The sequence below is a fragment of the Gavia stellata genome, chromosome 2 (genome assembly GCF_030936135.1).
Source record: "Gavia stellata isolate bGavSte3 chromosome 2, bGavSte3.hap2, whole genome shotgun sequence".
Classification (NCBI taxonomy): domain Eukaryota; kingdom Metazoa; phylum Chordata; class Aves; order Gaviiformes; family Gaviidae; genus Gavia; species Gavia stellata.
This window is the reverse complement of record NC_082595.1, coordinates 18853612-18869026: the sequence shown is the minus strand read 5'-3', so window position 1 is coordinate 18869026 and position 15415 is coordinate 18853612. Positions and strand designations below refer to the sequence as shown.

Sequence of the window (15415 nt, the reverse complement as noted above, 5' to 3'; positions counted from 1 at the left end):
ATTTTTCTACTCTTCAGATGTGTGTCTTTCCAGTGTATTTGCTGTTATTAACATGCTTTCTTTGTGCTTTATTTTCATGATTCAGATCTAAGAAGTCTCCTTTACCTCAGAAAAGAATCTCAAATATTATTGAGTATCTTACCTTTGAAATTTACTCATATTCTGTTAGAGGTTTGTATCAAAATCACAAATTCCTCTTTACCCTCCTCTTGACATTAAAAATTGATCTTGAGAGGCGACATGTGAAAAGCAGAGAGTTCCATGCACTCATTAGAGGTAAGTTTAAAAAACTGTGTTATATGTAGAGCTAATTTCAACTTTCTTAAACTTTTATACCATGTCAAAGTATGCTTTTTTTGGCTGTGTGGTTTCTACCATGCAGTTCTGTGGGAGCAGCCTCTGTCCTTATCCCTGCTGTGGTCCAGAGAAGTCAGATGCAGTTCCCCATCACAGTTCTACCTCCACCATTTACCCAGGATGTGTTCTATCCTGAGTTAAAGATGATAGTTCTGCTTCCCTCCATCAATTGGTTTAATAATTGTATATTTTTGTATTCTATTTTTATCCTTATTTTTATAAATTAGGTGACTTCTTGCTCCTTTGCTTCTCTGCTTTGATGGAGCTGAATAAAGCTATTTTCTAAGTTGCCAGAACCAACTCCACATAAAGTCCAGGAGGTGCTGCAGTCTTTTATCAGTTTCAGCTTGAGCTTTCTCTGACCTTTGCCAGCTAACACTGACTTTTAGAGAACATAATCTGTTTCTGTGGCCCAATTGGCCAGTCTGCCTCCTCTGTATTCCGTGAATTTGTGCCTCTGATGAAAAATGTGATCAGGATTGCTTATGCGGAGGTCTGTATAAACCTGTTTGAATTTTACTGTGTTCAAATGAATCTTGCAAAGGTCTAATGTCAAAGTAGTGAACCTAGATTTGAAGATCATTATCTGCCTTTAATGAATAAAATGGATAGGAAACAAGATTAAACTCACTTTCTGTTTTGCTTTCCAGTTTGTTGTAATGGTTTTATCCTTTGAGAACCAATTTACCACTGATGTCAGGCAGGGCATGCTTGGAAATGCTTTCAAAATGAACTGTCTGCTTTAGTAAAGCATTAGACAAGGAACCATATTTCTTGGCTTCTTAGCTCATGGACTCTTGTTTTGTCAGAGGAAAATATACCTTGGGCATCTGAAGCAGAAAGTGGTCACTTAACCCTTTTTAACTGATGAGAATCTGTAATAAAATACAGGACCATTTTTAGCCATTTTTGTCTAGAACATATGGTTGCAGTTTCCTGCCTAGCTTTACCACAGTTGATTTGATGTTGATAATTTTTTCTGGTGTATAAAACAACACTGAGACATTCTTCCAGTGTATAAAATAACACCAAAGTAACAACAGATTTTCTGTAACTATTCACATGTTATTACATCAGTTTGGGAAGTGGGCAGATGCCTAACCAAATTATCCTGGACTCTTAGGTACCTTCGCAATGAATGAATAATATCTAATTCTCTTTCTTGATTATATCTAACTGTATCCGTATGTGGAGGAAAGCATTGCACAAATTTTCCTGGATGGTGGAACTTTTCACATATACCTATGAATGGTAAAATGAAAACTAATAAAAGGAAAGATTTTTTCAGGCATTGCATATTTAACTCATTAACATAACAAAATACTAACCATAATAACTTAGCAGGATTTATCAAAAGATTTGTTATGTATATTAATAGCAAGAATATCAAGTATTACAATGCAAAACACATTGTTTACACTTTCATAATTCTCATTTTTCATTGAGTAAGTTTGCCTCAAAAAATTAAGGTTTAAAAATTTCCCCAAAAGCAAAACCTTCCCTAAGATCTGTTTGCTGCCCACTCATTGAAACTTTTACTTTCTTTTGATGTTAATTGTTTGCATTGGCATACTAATGTCCAGATTCAGCAAGGTGATTGTTGTGTTTCTAGTTAAGGATATTCAGGTAGCTAGGAAATTATTTAGTCTTTCTGAAATGTGTTTATTCTTTTAAAAGAAGCAGAGCTGCTGTTTCCTGAAAATCCTCACTGATAATATAAATAAAATTCTTGCATTCTGGAAGCTTGCAGGAAAACATCTCAAAGAATCCTATCTTTCCCTGTAAAGTCTATAATGTAAACAGAACAGACTTCAGGAAAATCAGAAAGAAATTGTTGCATTCTAGCATTTGCAGCACCATAAACTCTTTCCTATAATGTGCCAGAACTTTAAGTCTTAGTTCTTTAGTTGCCTCAAAAATACTATATATAAAGTCTTCCCAATAATTTCTTAAATAACAGAATTTGTGCTTTATTTAAGAAATTAATATTCTAATCTCCTTTTCACTCCAATTATGTTTGTCTTCTCTTCTTTTCCTTCTTGCTTTTATAATTCATTTTCTCTACATCCCATTCATGGAGAATTTGAGGATGAGGTGGGTGCAGAATAAGAAAAAAAAAATCTCTGTTTTAAAACCTCTTGATAATCTATGGAATAATTTGACACAGTTTGTAAAAATATTAATATATTAATTGAAAAGGAACTACATATTTATGTATCTAGTTTTTGGTAAGCATGTATATATAATTTGGAAGTATGGAAATAATTACAGCTCATATATATAGACTATCTATACACACACATACATGCTCACTTACATGTAAGTGCTTAAAAATGATAGTTATTATTCCAAGATTATTTTTTAGTTTGTTTATAACAAGTTGGTGAAATTCGTTATACTGGTGACATAAATAAATAAATTATCTTAGTTTTGGAGACCACTGGAACAACACTCTCTAGTTTTCCCAAGAAGTGACATTAATTTGTGGAGGACTGGGGAAGAGGCAGCTACAACAAAAGAAAATTTTGATAAAAAGTTAATTATGATAAAAAGTTAAAAGTTAATCTGTTTAAAATTGGATTGCAGTCTTATCACAGAGGTGTTCATTTGTATTTCCTCTTCAATTGCATACCAGAGGATGTGAAACATGTATTATCTACTGGCTATCTGGGCTTATATATGCTATTTAAAATGATTTGTGCTTGTTAGGCTGGTCTAGGATTGATTTATTCCATCAGTCCAGAGTTTCTTTCTTATCTTGTTGTGTTTGGGGTTTTTTTCCAATGATCCCAGATTACTTTGCTAATATGTGTAACATTCTTTAGACATTGTATCTACGCATTTCATTAGAGAAGAGGTAGAAGTTTGCAGCTGAGAAAAATAAGACCTCTTTTTAATTTCTTTTCTTTTTAGCAATAGTGGGATAAAATATAGACTGTCTAAGGGAAGGTCTTCAGAGGAATATTTTATCTTTCTGATAAATACAACATGATCTTTACTGTATCATCAGATGAAAAGGAAAAGAGATTATTGAAGAATTTCCCATACTTCACATATACTCAGTATCATTGTATAAACTTGTAACAACAAACTATATGGAGCACATGATCTAAGATGAGCGGCTGAGAGAACTGGGCTTGTTAAGCTTGGCGAACAGAAGGCTTAGGGGAGACCCAATAGTAGCCTTTCAACACCTGTGAGAAGGCCATTAAGAAGACAGAGCCTGGCTCTTCACAGTAGGAAGATGAGAGACAACAGAAATAAACTGGAAAAAAAAGAGAGGTTCAGAGTGGGTGTAAAGAGCATTTTTTTCATTATGAGGACAGACAAACATTAGAACACATTGTCTAGAAAGGTTATACAGTCTCCATCCTTGGATGTTTTCAAGACCAGACAGAATAAAGACCTGATTTTATCTCATAGCTGACCATGCTTTGAACAGGTTGGACTAGAGACCTCCTGAGGTCCCTTCCAGACTAAATTATCCTATGATCTATGAAATAAATGTTAAGTACACAAGAGTGCAATTAGTACCCCGGCAAAAATTACATGGGCCAGAAAACATAATTTAAAAAGAAATGTCAAATATATCTTGACTCCTGGAATGTCATGTATATTTCATCAGAATGTTTTTATCTACAGGAGGTGCAGCACTGGATCTACAGGCTTGCCCACCCAAACCTTTCCGCTGGATTCTTGACATGATGTGGCTGAACCTGGTGGAATTGAGCAAACTTCCACAGTTTGCAGAAATTTTGAATCAGGTGATATCTACTAATTATCTTTTTAATGTTAATAGCCAGTTTCTCAATCATAATTGTGCTCCCATATTTTACATTTAGAATGCACAAGAGATGTAGTTAAGAGCAAGGCCAGAGAGAATACAGAATAAAGGTATAGAAGTGAACAGTTAGGTAGCATGAATGGGGATATATTTACTTGCTCTACCTTTTTTTTCATCTGCTTCATTGTGTTTTGTATTATAGTCATTAGGCAGAAAGATAAGAGAACAGGAGCAAAGAATTAGTAAAAAAGGAAGCCAGTGAAAGAGAGACAGAAATAAGGAGAAAGGATAAAAAAGTAGAGGTATCAAAAAGGCTCAGAAAGTTAATCTATGAGTGTTGGTTTTTAAGTTGCAATGTTTTATGTCTTAAGTCTGATAGCCTTTTACAAGTAAATTGTTTGCTGCTTGTTTTTAAATACTCATTTCCATTCCAAGATTAACATGTTATTCACATATGATGAGCTAGCTATAAAAACACTATTTATTTTATCAAGACATACATGAACTTACATGCAGGTAAGCTTGCGACATGTTTATAAATTTTTTTCTTTACTTTGGTAAATTTATCTTTTTTTTTGGTGTAATTAAAACACTCCCTAAGTATTTCTCTTTCTGTACCTTCTAAGCACTCCTTTTTAATCAGGCTGATAGCCAGGACACTAAGTTCTTGCTGTTAACAACATTGGTTAGACAAGTCCATTTTGTGATGGCATTTAGTGCCCTGAAGGGTAGCAGAGATTTTATCTAACTGGTGTACCTGGAAGTGGTCCTTGCTGTTTCCCAACTCTGTATCAGGGCAAGATCTGGATACATATGAGCCCATTTCCTCCAGGTTTTGATTTCTGCAGGTATCAAAAGAGGATATTGAGTTAGGAGAAAGTTGGAGGAAATCTAGTTAGGCCTTTACTCTGGGTGGTTAGGGCACCAAAAACCAAAATGCATGCCACTGCACGCTTGCTAACATTATTTAAATTTAGCCATGGGGTTATGAATTATGTATTTCCCTTTTAATTTGTAGATTGCATTGGTTCTGTTATAGGACTTTTCTAGAATTGGTGCAAACAAAATTTTAGACTGCAAAATACTTAGGCAACCATATTGCCCCCAAAAGGCCTCTTTTTTAACTACCCTTTTAGCACTAACTTAAAATTGCCATATATTTACAAGTTGAAAAGAAACAATTAGGTGATCTTAGTAATAGATAGAGATGGAATCTGGGAAGGTGCCAGCTGGGATGTCAATAAAAAATGCAAGTATGCATATAACATCTTTTTAATACTTAGTTGCATCCATTAGATATGCTGTTCTATTTGGCTTATCATATTAAATACAACAGATTTTCTTTTTTTCTTGCCAGTTACAAATTTTTTTCTTATCTAAAAATTAAGTCTTCCAGTCCCAGATGCCTAACTTAATTTAATAAAGACCTATTCCTCTTTAAACATTTAGATGACCCTGTCCCTTTTCACACTGTTACTACTTCCAGCTGTGGTTGAGTAGGAGATGGTAAAAAGAAATATGTAATGAAAGCTCAACGATTTTACTGAGTCAACTAAAGTCCCTTTAGCTCAGTAACCTATCTCTGGCTGTGGCCTAGCTTTGAGCAGGTACCTCCTCGGAATACTCTCCTAGCATGTGCTCAGGTTGATGTCAGTTAATGTCAAATGGAGCTATTTGCTTATAAAGTGTTTTTTTCTTTTCTCAGACTTGGATTATAGTTCAGAATGGGACACTTAGTGCTTATGAATCTCTCTGAATGAGTTTCATTATAGGAAATATGAGGTCCCTGTTTGTTCGTTTCTCAGTCCTCTCCCAGTCCATTCTTGGTGTAGGTTGTCCTGAAGCTACTTCTATTTGAAACCAAGTCAGTCAACTCGGCAAACCTCCTTGATTTATAATAGGCTTATAGAACTGTATTTCAGAACAGATGGTGCCAGTGTGTTCCTTGTTCTTTTTCCAGTGATCTGAGAATATTGCGGTAGCTGATTCTTCTCAGTCACTGCATTAAAGGCTAAACTGCATAGCAATTTTCACTATGTTCTGTCCACTAGTATCCCTTGTACTATTAGGTCACAGGTTCTAAGAGGTACCTAAATAATGGCATACTTTGTGGTCAGATTTATTGTTTCTCAAGTCAAAAGCTTACTAGAGTCTATTATTTTTAATTTGTGATACTTTGGCTGGCTGGACTGTACTGGGACAGCTTTTTCTGTTCCTCTTAGTACTTTGTGATCAGAAGGTATAAATTAATCACAGTATGTTTCTCTTGTAGTATAGAATCCTTCTGCTAATTATTGTTTTTTCTTAAGTAGCTGCATGTGTTTGGGAGGGGAATCCGTGGATAAGTGATTAGCTTAAGAGCCTTCTTAATACTAAAATTTCTATTTGTAGTATCTTAATAGCCATTCACATGGTGTATGTCTTAAACGCTATAGACTCTTAATGTTATTTGTAATATATCTTAATATAATAATAGCTTCTCATTAAAATACACATTTACAAGGGGATTTTGCTACAGCTAAAATATATTTATATGTGTGTTAATGTAATAAATTTAGATAGCTCATAACGAAAAAGGATGGAAAAGCTGGTTTGATAAAGATGCTCCTGAGGAAGAAATTATACCTGATGGATATGATTCACTTGATACCTTTTGCAAGCTTTTACTCATCAGGTGAGCATATTCAGAAAATTGGGAAATGCATACATGGTTGCATGACGTGTCTCAGTCTATCAGTATGCTGTTATCATAATAGCATAATTTTTATTAATTTCTGGGTGACATGAAATATTACTTAATTCATTGACGTGAAATATGATTTAATTCACTCATTTCAGAGCTATCCTCTGAAGAGTCTAAAAAAAAGTTATTTCTAGAAAATATTTTTTTATAGCTTTGCTTTTATGTCATGACAAATGGAAACTGGGAACCACATTGCAGCCTTCTCCAAAAAGCCACTGAAAAAGTAAAATAATTCAGATAATTTTCAAAATTTTTTTCATTTCTTTTAAAATGAACTATTTTAAATAACACTAAAGAAGTAATTTAAAAAAAAAAAATTTGTGAAAATGCAAAACAGGTATTCAAAACCCCCATGTGAAAAGTGTGCTATAAATGATTTTATTGCATCAGCTAAGATCTCTGTGGCAGACTTGGGATAGAATGGAGTTCCCCAAAGCAGTATTCAGCTGCCTTATGCATGAGATCCTATCTTCCTACGTTCATTGTATTCTTTCCAAGTGCTGCAACACATAAGTCAGAGACACTACAAAAAAACAACAATGTTAATTACTAGACCATGATTTGTCTTTGGAGTGGATTCAACCTATGCAATAAAAAAGGCCAGAATCTGATGGAAGTACAAATATATTGTTCTATGCTACACACCCTGAAGGGGGAGGGGGAGCATCTAAGTCCTAAGTCTTTAAATAATAAGCCTATAAATTGAAGCTTTGGAAGGTCGTATCTTTTATCCAAAAGTAGTTGTTTCTTTTTTTTCCCTTGGGAAAAATAAAGACTCATCCTCAACACGAATGCAATCCAGTGCAAAAGAGTTGAGTCTGTACCTTAAAAGACTAACAGACCCAATGAAACTTCTGCAGAATTTTACTGAAGGGCAAAAACAATCTTACATTTCCCTACTTGGGTCCTCAGATACAAAAGCTCTGTTTAAAATGAAGAATGTCCCAACCTGATAAATGTACCCAGAACAGAAAATTCCAGCACAAATAGTTTATTTAAGGCAAAATTGTAAGCAACTGCAAAGCATTGAACAGTCATAAGTAGAGGGAAGACTACTAGCCCTGTCTATTGTTAGACCTGTAAAGACAAACCTACATATATATGAATGTATATATATATAAATATTATGAAGCAAAAAACTCTGTTTGATAAAAATAAAATTTCTAATTTAAATCTGGTCTTTGCAACAGGAAGAGGCATTGAATTTGTATCTTGGTATATATTTTTATTTCTAGGTCTTGGTGTCCAGACCGAACGCTTTCCCAAGCCAGGAAATATATTGCAAATTCCTTGGATGAGAAATATACAGAACCAGTCATTTTGAATTTAGAAAAAACTTGGGAGGAAAGTGACACACGAACACCTCTCATCTGTTTCTTGTCTGTGGGATCTGACCCAACTATTCAGATTGATTCCTTGGCTAGGAAGCTTAAATTAGGTATGAAGTAGTTGTTCATTGACTTGTGTTATGATATCGAAGGAAAATGTAAGTAATTTCAGAGATATTTTTTTTGAAAAGTATTTCTTAAATTCTGTTGCACTATATTGATTGTTCCTGAACCATCGTCTTAGAGATAAAATAATATTTTAAATAAAAGATGGCATGCTGAGGATCATTGTGTATGCAGTTGGACAGTAATGTTTCCAGTTCTTTTCTTATAAATTGCTATCATCCTTCCCAGTGATGATATTTTTTTAATTCCTGACTATAAGACTATTAATTTTTTTAATTTTTTTTTTTATTCTGGCATGGTGACAATACTGTTTTCTTGTTTTAACTCTTAACCGCAAATAATGTAAAAATCACCAATCTGCTTACAAGATTACTTTGTAACAAAAAATACCCACAAGATCTGCATTTGTATATTCTGGACGTTATGGCTACGTTATATGGAAATTTTGAAAAATCGTGCATACAAACTGAGTTGGAATAGATACGTATATTTATTACATTAGTCACATTAGTATGTTCACAAATGCAATTTTACAATTATGCATTGTGCTTATTTACATGGCCTCATTATCTACACTTAAAGAAAAATCTGTGTTCGTATTTCAAATACTGTTGTTTACTTCATTAAAATTTGGCACAAATTCCCATTGACAACAATAACATTAGTCACAGTCTTTAACTTCTACAAACACTGTAAATATTGTGGAGGTATATTTTAATGTTATTTTACAAAGTTTTAGTGCTTAGAAAATGCATACATAGTAGCATAATATGATGGTGAAGAGATTCTACTTTCATAAGTATATATTTTTGTATAAAAATGTACTTAATTGTGCTGTATTTATATCACTTCTTTTGTACTGAATTTGAATTCTTACTTTTTCTGAAGAATGTAAGTTCATTAATCACATATTGTCAAATATGTTGTAGAATGTAGGACCATCTCTATGGGTCAAGGACAAGAAGTTCATGCACGCAAACTCATACAGATGTCTATGCAACAGGTGGGAAAAAACCAGTGCAATATAAGTTGATTGTCTGTTTTAGCATTCTTTTACACCTCTTTTGCATGTGAACTTTAATATTTTGCATTTTCACCTCACTATCAGGCATATCTCAGGGTAAAAAAGTCTCCTTGAGTGCTTGAGCCTAAGAACATTCCACTGTGGGATATGCATGTGCCAGTGGAGTCCAAGTCAATGCTTTTGCCAGCAGTAATATTGAGCAGCTTTTCAATGGTAGCACATTACCTTCTTATCACTATGCTGTTAGCCAAAGGTAGAAGGACATCATGTTCTAGTTCTATCCTACAGGACTTGCAGATCCCACCTCTTTACTGGAATTCTTTATTTGTTTTTCCCCTCCCCTTTGAGAACTACCTAGAAGTTGCATAGTTTCTACTAGATGAAAAGGTGAGTGCACCTTTTCATATCTATAGCTTAAAGCTGTAGATAAAGAAGGATGTGCTGGCTGCTAATACTGCCTCACATTTTCCTCACATCTGTGCTAGTGAGAGGGCCTCTTGCTCACCGGCAATTGTTTTTGGTTCTTTGTTTCTTTAATTGCCAATCCTTTTGGCTTTGAGTCCCAGCATGTCTAAGAATTTTTTTCTTACATATCGTAGTGTATTTTGTTATGGCAGATAATATTCTCAAACAGTAAAAACATGAGAAGTCTAAGTAGCAGCTCCAGAAAGGTGGTAATTGACACCTCAAATACAATGTAAAAGTTACAGTGTAAAGGTAGCACAGTCTGGTCAGCTGGACACTTCAAAGAGTTGTGGACAGTGTTGCAAATGAAGACATACAGCCAGAGTTGCCTGTAAACTGAAAACATCAGGAATTAGTCTTACTCCAGTATTCTGAAGGACTAGAATATCTGTAGTAATAGAGTGTAGAAGACTGCAAGAACTATATTGATAAATGAAACATTTTTCATCTGACCGGTAGTACAGCACCACTTGTAATATTCACCTAAAGAAACCTGAACTGACTTGTGTTCAGTAGAAGGTTTGATTGGTACCATATTACCTGTTTGTTAACCAGTATATGCTTTCATACCTACAGTGGGAGTGTTCATAAAAAGTTAGATAAAAAGTTAAAGATGGATTCATTATGAGATTTAAAACTTATCTCCTCACAATATATGACATCCATTAGATTCCCTGGGTTTCTGTCCTTACCCATGAGAGTTCTGGAAGGACAAATGGTGGAAATGGGATCACAGCACAGAACACTCGTAAGAGCAAATGTACTTTTGAGACTGTTGCAGATTCATTATCAAGTTTATTTCAGATTTCCACCTGAACTAAACAGTTCTTTTGTCACTTTATTCTTCAATATTTAATCACAATGAGATGAGGCAATGATTCTTTCTTTAGACTTCTGCAAAGTCCTGTCCTCTTAATCTGATAGACTGAAATGCTTCAGAACCTTTCCAGGACTTCCTGTCTTTCATGCAGAAAAAAGAAAAGGTCAGGCAGTATCAGTTCAGAGAATTCCAATTGTATTGCCTGCTATCTGTGAGCTATCTTCATTTGAGGCAAAAAAAAAAAAAAATCTCTTGCCAGATTATATTTATTCATTTGACCACAGTACAGTCTGCTTCATTTATGTTTCTCTGTTATGGACAAGTATAATACTTGTATATGGCCTTTACTGCACACGTGCTAGACATTATTGTGTAATCTAAGGTTCTCTAGCTAATGCAGCCTTGGTTATGGAAGTTCTCTATATTGTATCCCAGTAACCTCTCAAGTCCTACCATATGTTGTGACACCAGTACTGGAATATAGATGTACACCACTTTGGAAAAAGAGAAGGAAGAAATCTCTTTATAGCAGATGGCATTTTTTATGACATGCAAATGCACACACACATACATCTCTCATACTTCTTTGTGTTCATATGTCTAGAATGGTCATCATGAACTTCTAGTTCATTGGAATGATAAAAATTGGGGTATCCCTGCCTTTCTTTGCCCTCAATTAAAACCACAAGAATACTCAAAACAGCACTCCAGTAGAGCTACCAGTCACAACTTCTGAACTAAATGCATTGGTGGTGTACACATTTTACAGATGGAGGGATATGGGAACATCAGATTTGCAAGAACAAAACAGAATTAGTGAATATGAAGACAAATATCTGTGGTTTTTTCCTATCTTTGGCCAAGAGTATATACTATGATTAAAACTGCTGTGCTGTGTTACAGGTAGATAATTTTAAAAAACTGAGCCTGATTCATTTGGAAATGTGACAAATTGGTTAAAGATCCTCCTCAAAAACTGGTTCCCCATAAAAGAAGGAAAAAAACCCCTTCATTAAATCTTTCTTCTTTTTATACTATCCATCAGTTCACCATAAATATTTCAATTATATTTTGTCAGCAAATGTTATTTATTTATTTTTAAATGAACTAAACCAAAATTGCCAAAATGAACCTGTAATGAAATCCACACATCACTGTTTAGAACTGATTAAATAATGGCCGATTTTAATATCAGGCTTCTGATTCATCAGGCTTCTAAAGTAATGCTACAAAAGCTCATTGAATTTAAATTCATAAGCAGAAGTGCAGGGACATAATAATCAAAATAGAGCTTTTATGCAACTTGAGAGCTGAATAAGATTGAAATTGATATGCAGAGGTTGAATTTCATACATATGCATTTACTGCAGATAAACTAATTGCAGTTGAAAAGTTTTAGAGTCTTGTTACCACCTCTTTACACTTACTTTAGATTATGTTATTATCAAATAGGTTTAAAAAAAATGTATTCCTTAGATTTCAGCTGTTACTTTTCCACTCACATTCTTTTGGATCTGATGGCAGGACTGCTTATCACGGGTGTTTTGCTGGGAGAGGACAGGAATTACTTCTTTTTGCCACTAGGTAGCACTGATACTTCACTTAGACTATTGGCTCCGGTTATATTTTCATTGTGAACAATAGGATGTGGAAATAACTTTTGCACTAACTTTTCCTATTTGCTTTAACTGTGCCAATATAAAATCAAATGATAATACATATTCAGGAACAGACCAAAAGTCAACAAACAAACAAACAAACAAAAAAACAAACAAAAAACCCCAAAGCCAACCCTAAAAAAGCCAAACATGCAAGACCAAATTTGATTCTCATATAGACAGTTGGTTTTAGCATTATGAATAACTTGTTCTAAATTTTGTATGGTGATAGTCGATATTCTTATTTAGGGAGGCTGGGTGTTACTTCAGAATTGTCATCTTGGACTGGATTTTATGAATGAACTACTGGAGACACTTCTTACTGCTGAGATACAGGATGAGACATTTCGAGTTTGGATAACTACTGAGCCACATCCTAAATTCCCAATTACGCTGCTACAGGTTTGTTCAAATATTTAATTCAGGTACCTCATGTCTTGAAAATTATTCAGATTAAGTGTGTAAATGGAAATTAAATAAATAGGCAGGAAAAAGCCCAAAGCCCAAGAAAAACTGAACTTACCTTACAATGCAAATACAACTTTAAACAGGAAGGTTACTTACCAGTAACTGGAAGTTTTCGAAGATGCTTTATGTATGTATGAATTCACACTAATTCTGTACACAGAAACACTTGAACCAAAACAATCAGGCTTTACCTGTATCCCTTTTTGCCCAGCCAGATACCTTTGTGAACAGAGTAATGCCCACAACTGCTCTTAGAGTCTTCCATTTCCCTGTCTGAAAAAAAAAGGATAAAGGGGAAAGAACACACATAGACAGCACGTGTCAAAGAACATCATCAACCACGAAGTTACTCGTTTTTCTTTGGGTAAACTATAAATGGTTGTTCTGTAGATCTCAAGGAGACATCTTTCATCAGTGCCAGGAAAATTGCCTAAACTCTTACGAAGTGCATTTAACTCATTTACGATAGTTCCTAGCACTCTCACAGCAGGCCATAATGCTGGTTAATATGTAGTATAATAGCTGCATGTTGACACTTCTGTGTTCATAGACCCCTTTCCTCTTAAAAGCCGTGGAGTCTCCTTAGTGGTTCTCGTTCTCTCTAAATAAAATAGATAATCATACCTGATATCTGGGTTGTGAAGGAGGTGAAGGGTTCCTTTCTCGAATGAATCTGGGAGACAACCTGCAGTAAGAAACGTATGTCACCATGGAAAAAGACTGTGTATAGAAAGCTAGCTGTATGGACCTACATTCTCTTGAATTCTCTTAACAGAAAATGAAATCATCCTGCATCTTCAAGGAGTTTATGAATAGTGGGGTGTATAAACATACAGTTTGCTAAAAGTGAGAATAGAAAACAGAGAGGGTTGCTAGATGAATCTTCACTGTGTTTATCTCAAATGTTTCACATGTGATTTCCCAGTCTATAGTGTCATGTTACCTGTTAAAATATTAACATATTCAAGGATTCCAGAAAATTAATAACTGACAAACGAAAGGTCAGCTCTTTCTCAGAAGAAAGGAGAGAATAATTTGGTTTTTTTATACAGAACATTCATCAAAAACTGAACAAGATATCCTTTGAAATGTGGAAAGACTGGTTAGCAAGTGTTCCCATTCAGTCCAACACTAGTGTGTTCATGTGCAGCCAGGTCCTTTCAGAAGGCTGGAGCTCATCTCTGAGACAGCTTGCCTGGGCTCTGCAGCCCAGAAGTAAGTTTGTGAGACTGAAGCTGAAAATTCATTCCTTAAGAATAATCAAAGTTCTTTATCACAAATATGGAGATAGTAAAACTGCCAGGTGAAGTACGTATTCATCAGTGTCTTCCATTAAGTGTCTCTCAGGAGTAGAAGCAGTTCAGAGCCATGCTTGCATTCAGCCTGGGGGCAGTTACTATCCTTTCAATATATGCTGCCATGTAACCCAAGCCAGTCAGACAAGTACTTACTGTTGGACCAGAAAAATACTTTTCTATTTGGGTTCCTCCAGCATTTGAGAATGTCTCAAGGAATACAGATTCTGGTAAAGCCAGTCTGTGTCTGAACTAATAGATTCAAGCGTGCCCATGAACATTACCCAGCACTGGAATGCAATAGTCCATAGGGGTAAGTAGTTACAACATTCTCCAACGTGAAAACCTGTGCTAGCTAGCACTCTTTCAAATAATTTGCAGGCATAGTTTGGCAATTAAAGTTTTGTAGAAACTACTCCCATTAGGCAGTTCGTATGAAACTAAAGGGCTGTGGCAGTTTACTAGGACACATGCGAATTCCATGCCTGCTGACTGGAGTGCCCGGGAACATTCTCACGTGAATCTAATTGAATGCTACAGACATAGCCACCAAGTCTTGTGTAGCCACTGTGAACACAAAGATCTAATCTGAGGAGAGGTGAGATTTCTTTGTACTTACTGTGAAGTCCTGGGACCAGAAATACAACCGAGTTCTTGTCATCTACTCTGGATAGTTCTCTTCTATCATTCAGTCACTGAATCAGGGATAGAGAACCATATGATGCCTTCTGAAAAGCATGGCAATTGCTTCCAGGTTGTTGATGAAAATTCTTAGATCCATGGACAAGTGTCAGTGATGGTTCTGACCAACATAAACTGAAGGTCTATATTAAAAATCTTACAGTAAATCTTAAAGTATTACAGAGTTTTATGGCCTAATCTAATATGTACTCCTTTTCACACAGAAAAGCACTTTATAGTAAAACTACATATCAACTTTGTATCAACAGTGTTTCAACTATTTACATTTTATTTCTAACTAATATTTGGGACATTTTTGAATGTTGCTGGTTTCAGTAAACAAATCCAATTCCTTTATCTTTTTCACATGACAGATTGCTATAAAGTTCACAAATGAACCTCCTCAAGGTGTACGTGCCAGTTTGAAAAGAACATTTTCTGGAATACATCAGGACCTGTTAGATGTTAGCAATATGCCCGTGTGGAAACCGTTGCTTTATACTGTAGCTTTCCTGCATTCTACTGTTCAGGTATTTCTTACAACATTTGCAAATAGCGTTATAATATATGGAGTCACTTTAACAGAGGTTCCTGACAATACACATTCTGATATTTATTGTAGCATCATGTTGCAGGGCTGAAGCTTTAACTTCTATAATCTGTATT

At 35.0% G+C, this 15415-nt stretch overlaps 1 protein-coding gene across 1 annotated transcript in view; it reads left to right on the top strand.

Moving 5' to 3' along the window:
• The window catches only part of DNAH8 (dynein axonemal heavy chain 8), a 145176-nt gene that overhangs the window by 116353 nt on the left and 13408 nt on the right, over nucleotides 1-15415 (top strand). The window contains exons 79-85 of the mRNA XM_059835831.1: nucleotides 86-276; nucleotides 4000-4121; nucleotides 6700-6815; nucleotides 8120-8322; nucleotides 9268-9341; nucleotides 12555-12707; nucleotides 15124-15279. Of these exons, the coding sequence (XP_059691814.1) occupies nucleotides 86-276; nucleotides 4000-4121; nucleotides 6700-6815; nucleotides 8120-8322; nucleotides 9268-9341; nucleotides 12555-12707; nucleotides 15124-15279 (1015 nt within the window). The remainder of the gene's footprint in view (nucleotides 1-85; nucleotides 277-3999; nucleotides 4122-6699; nucleotides 6816-8119; nucleotides 8323-9267; nucleotides 9342-12554; nucleotides 12708-15123; nucleotides 15280-15415) is intronic.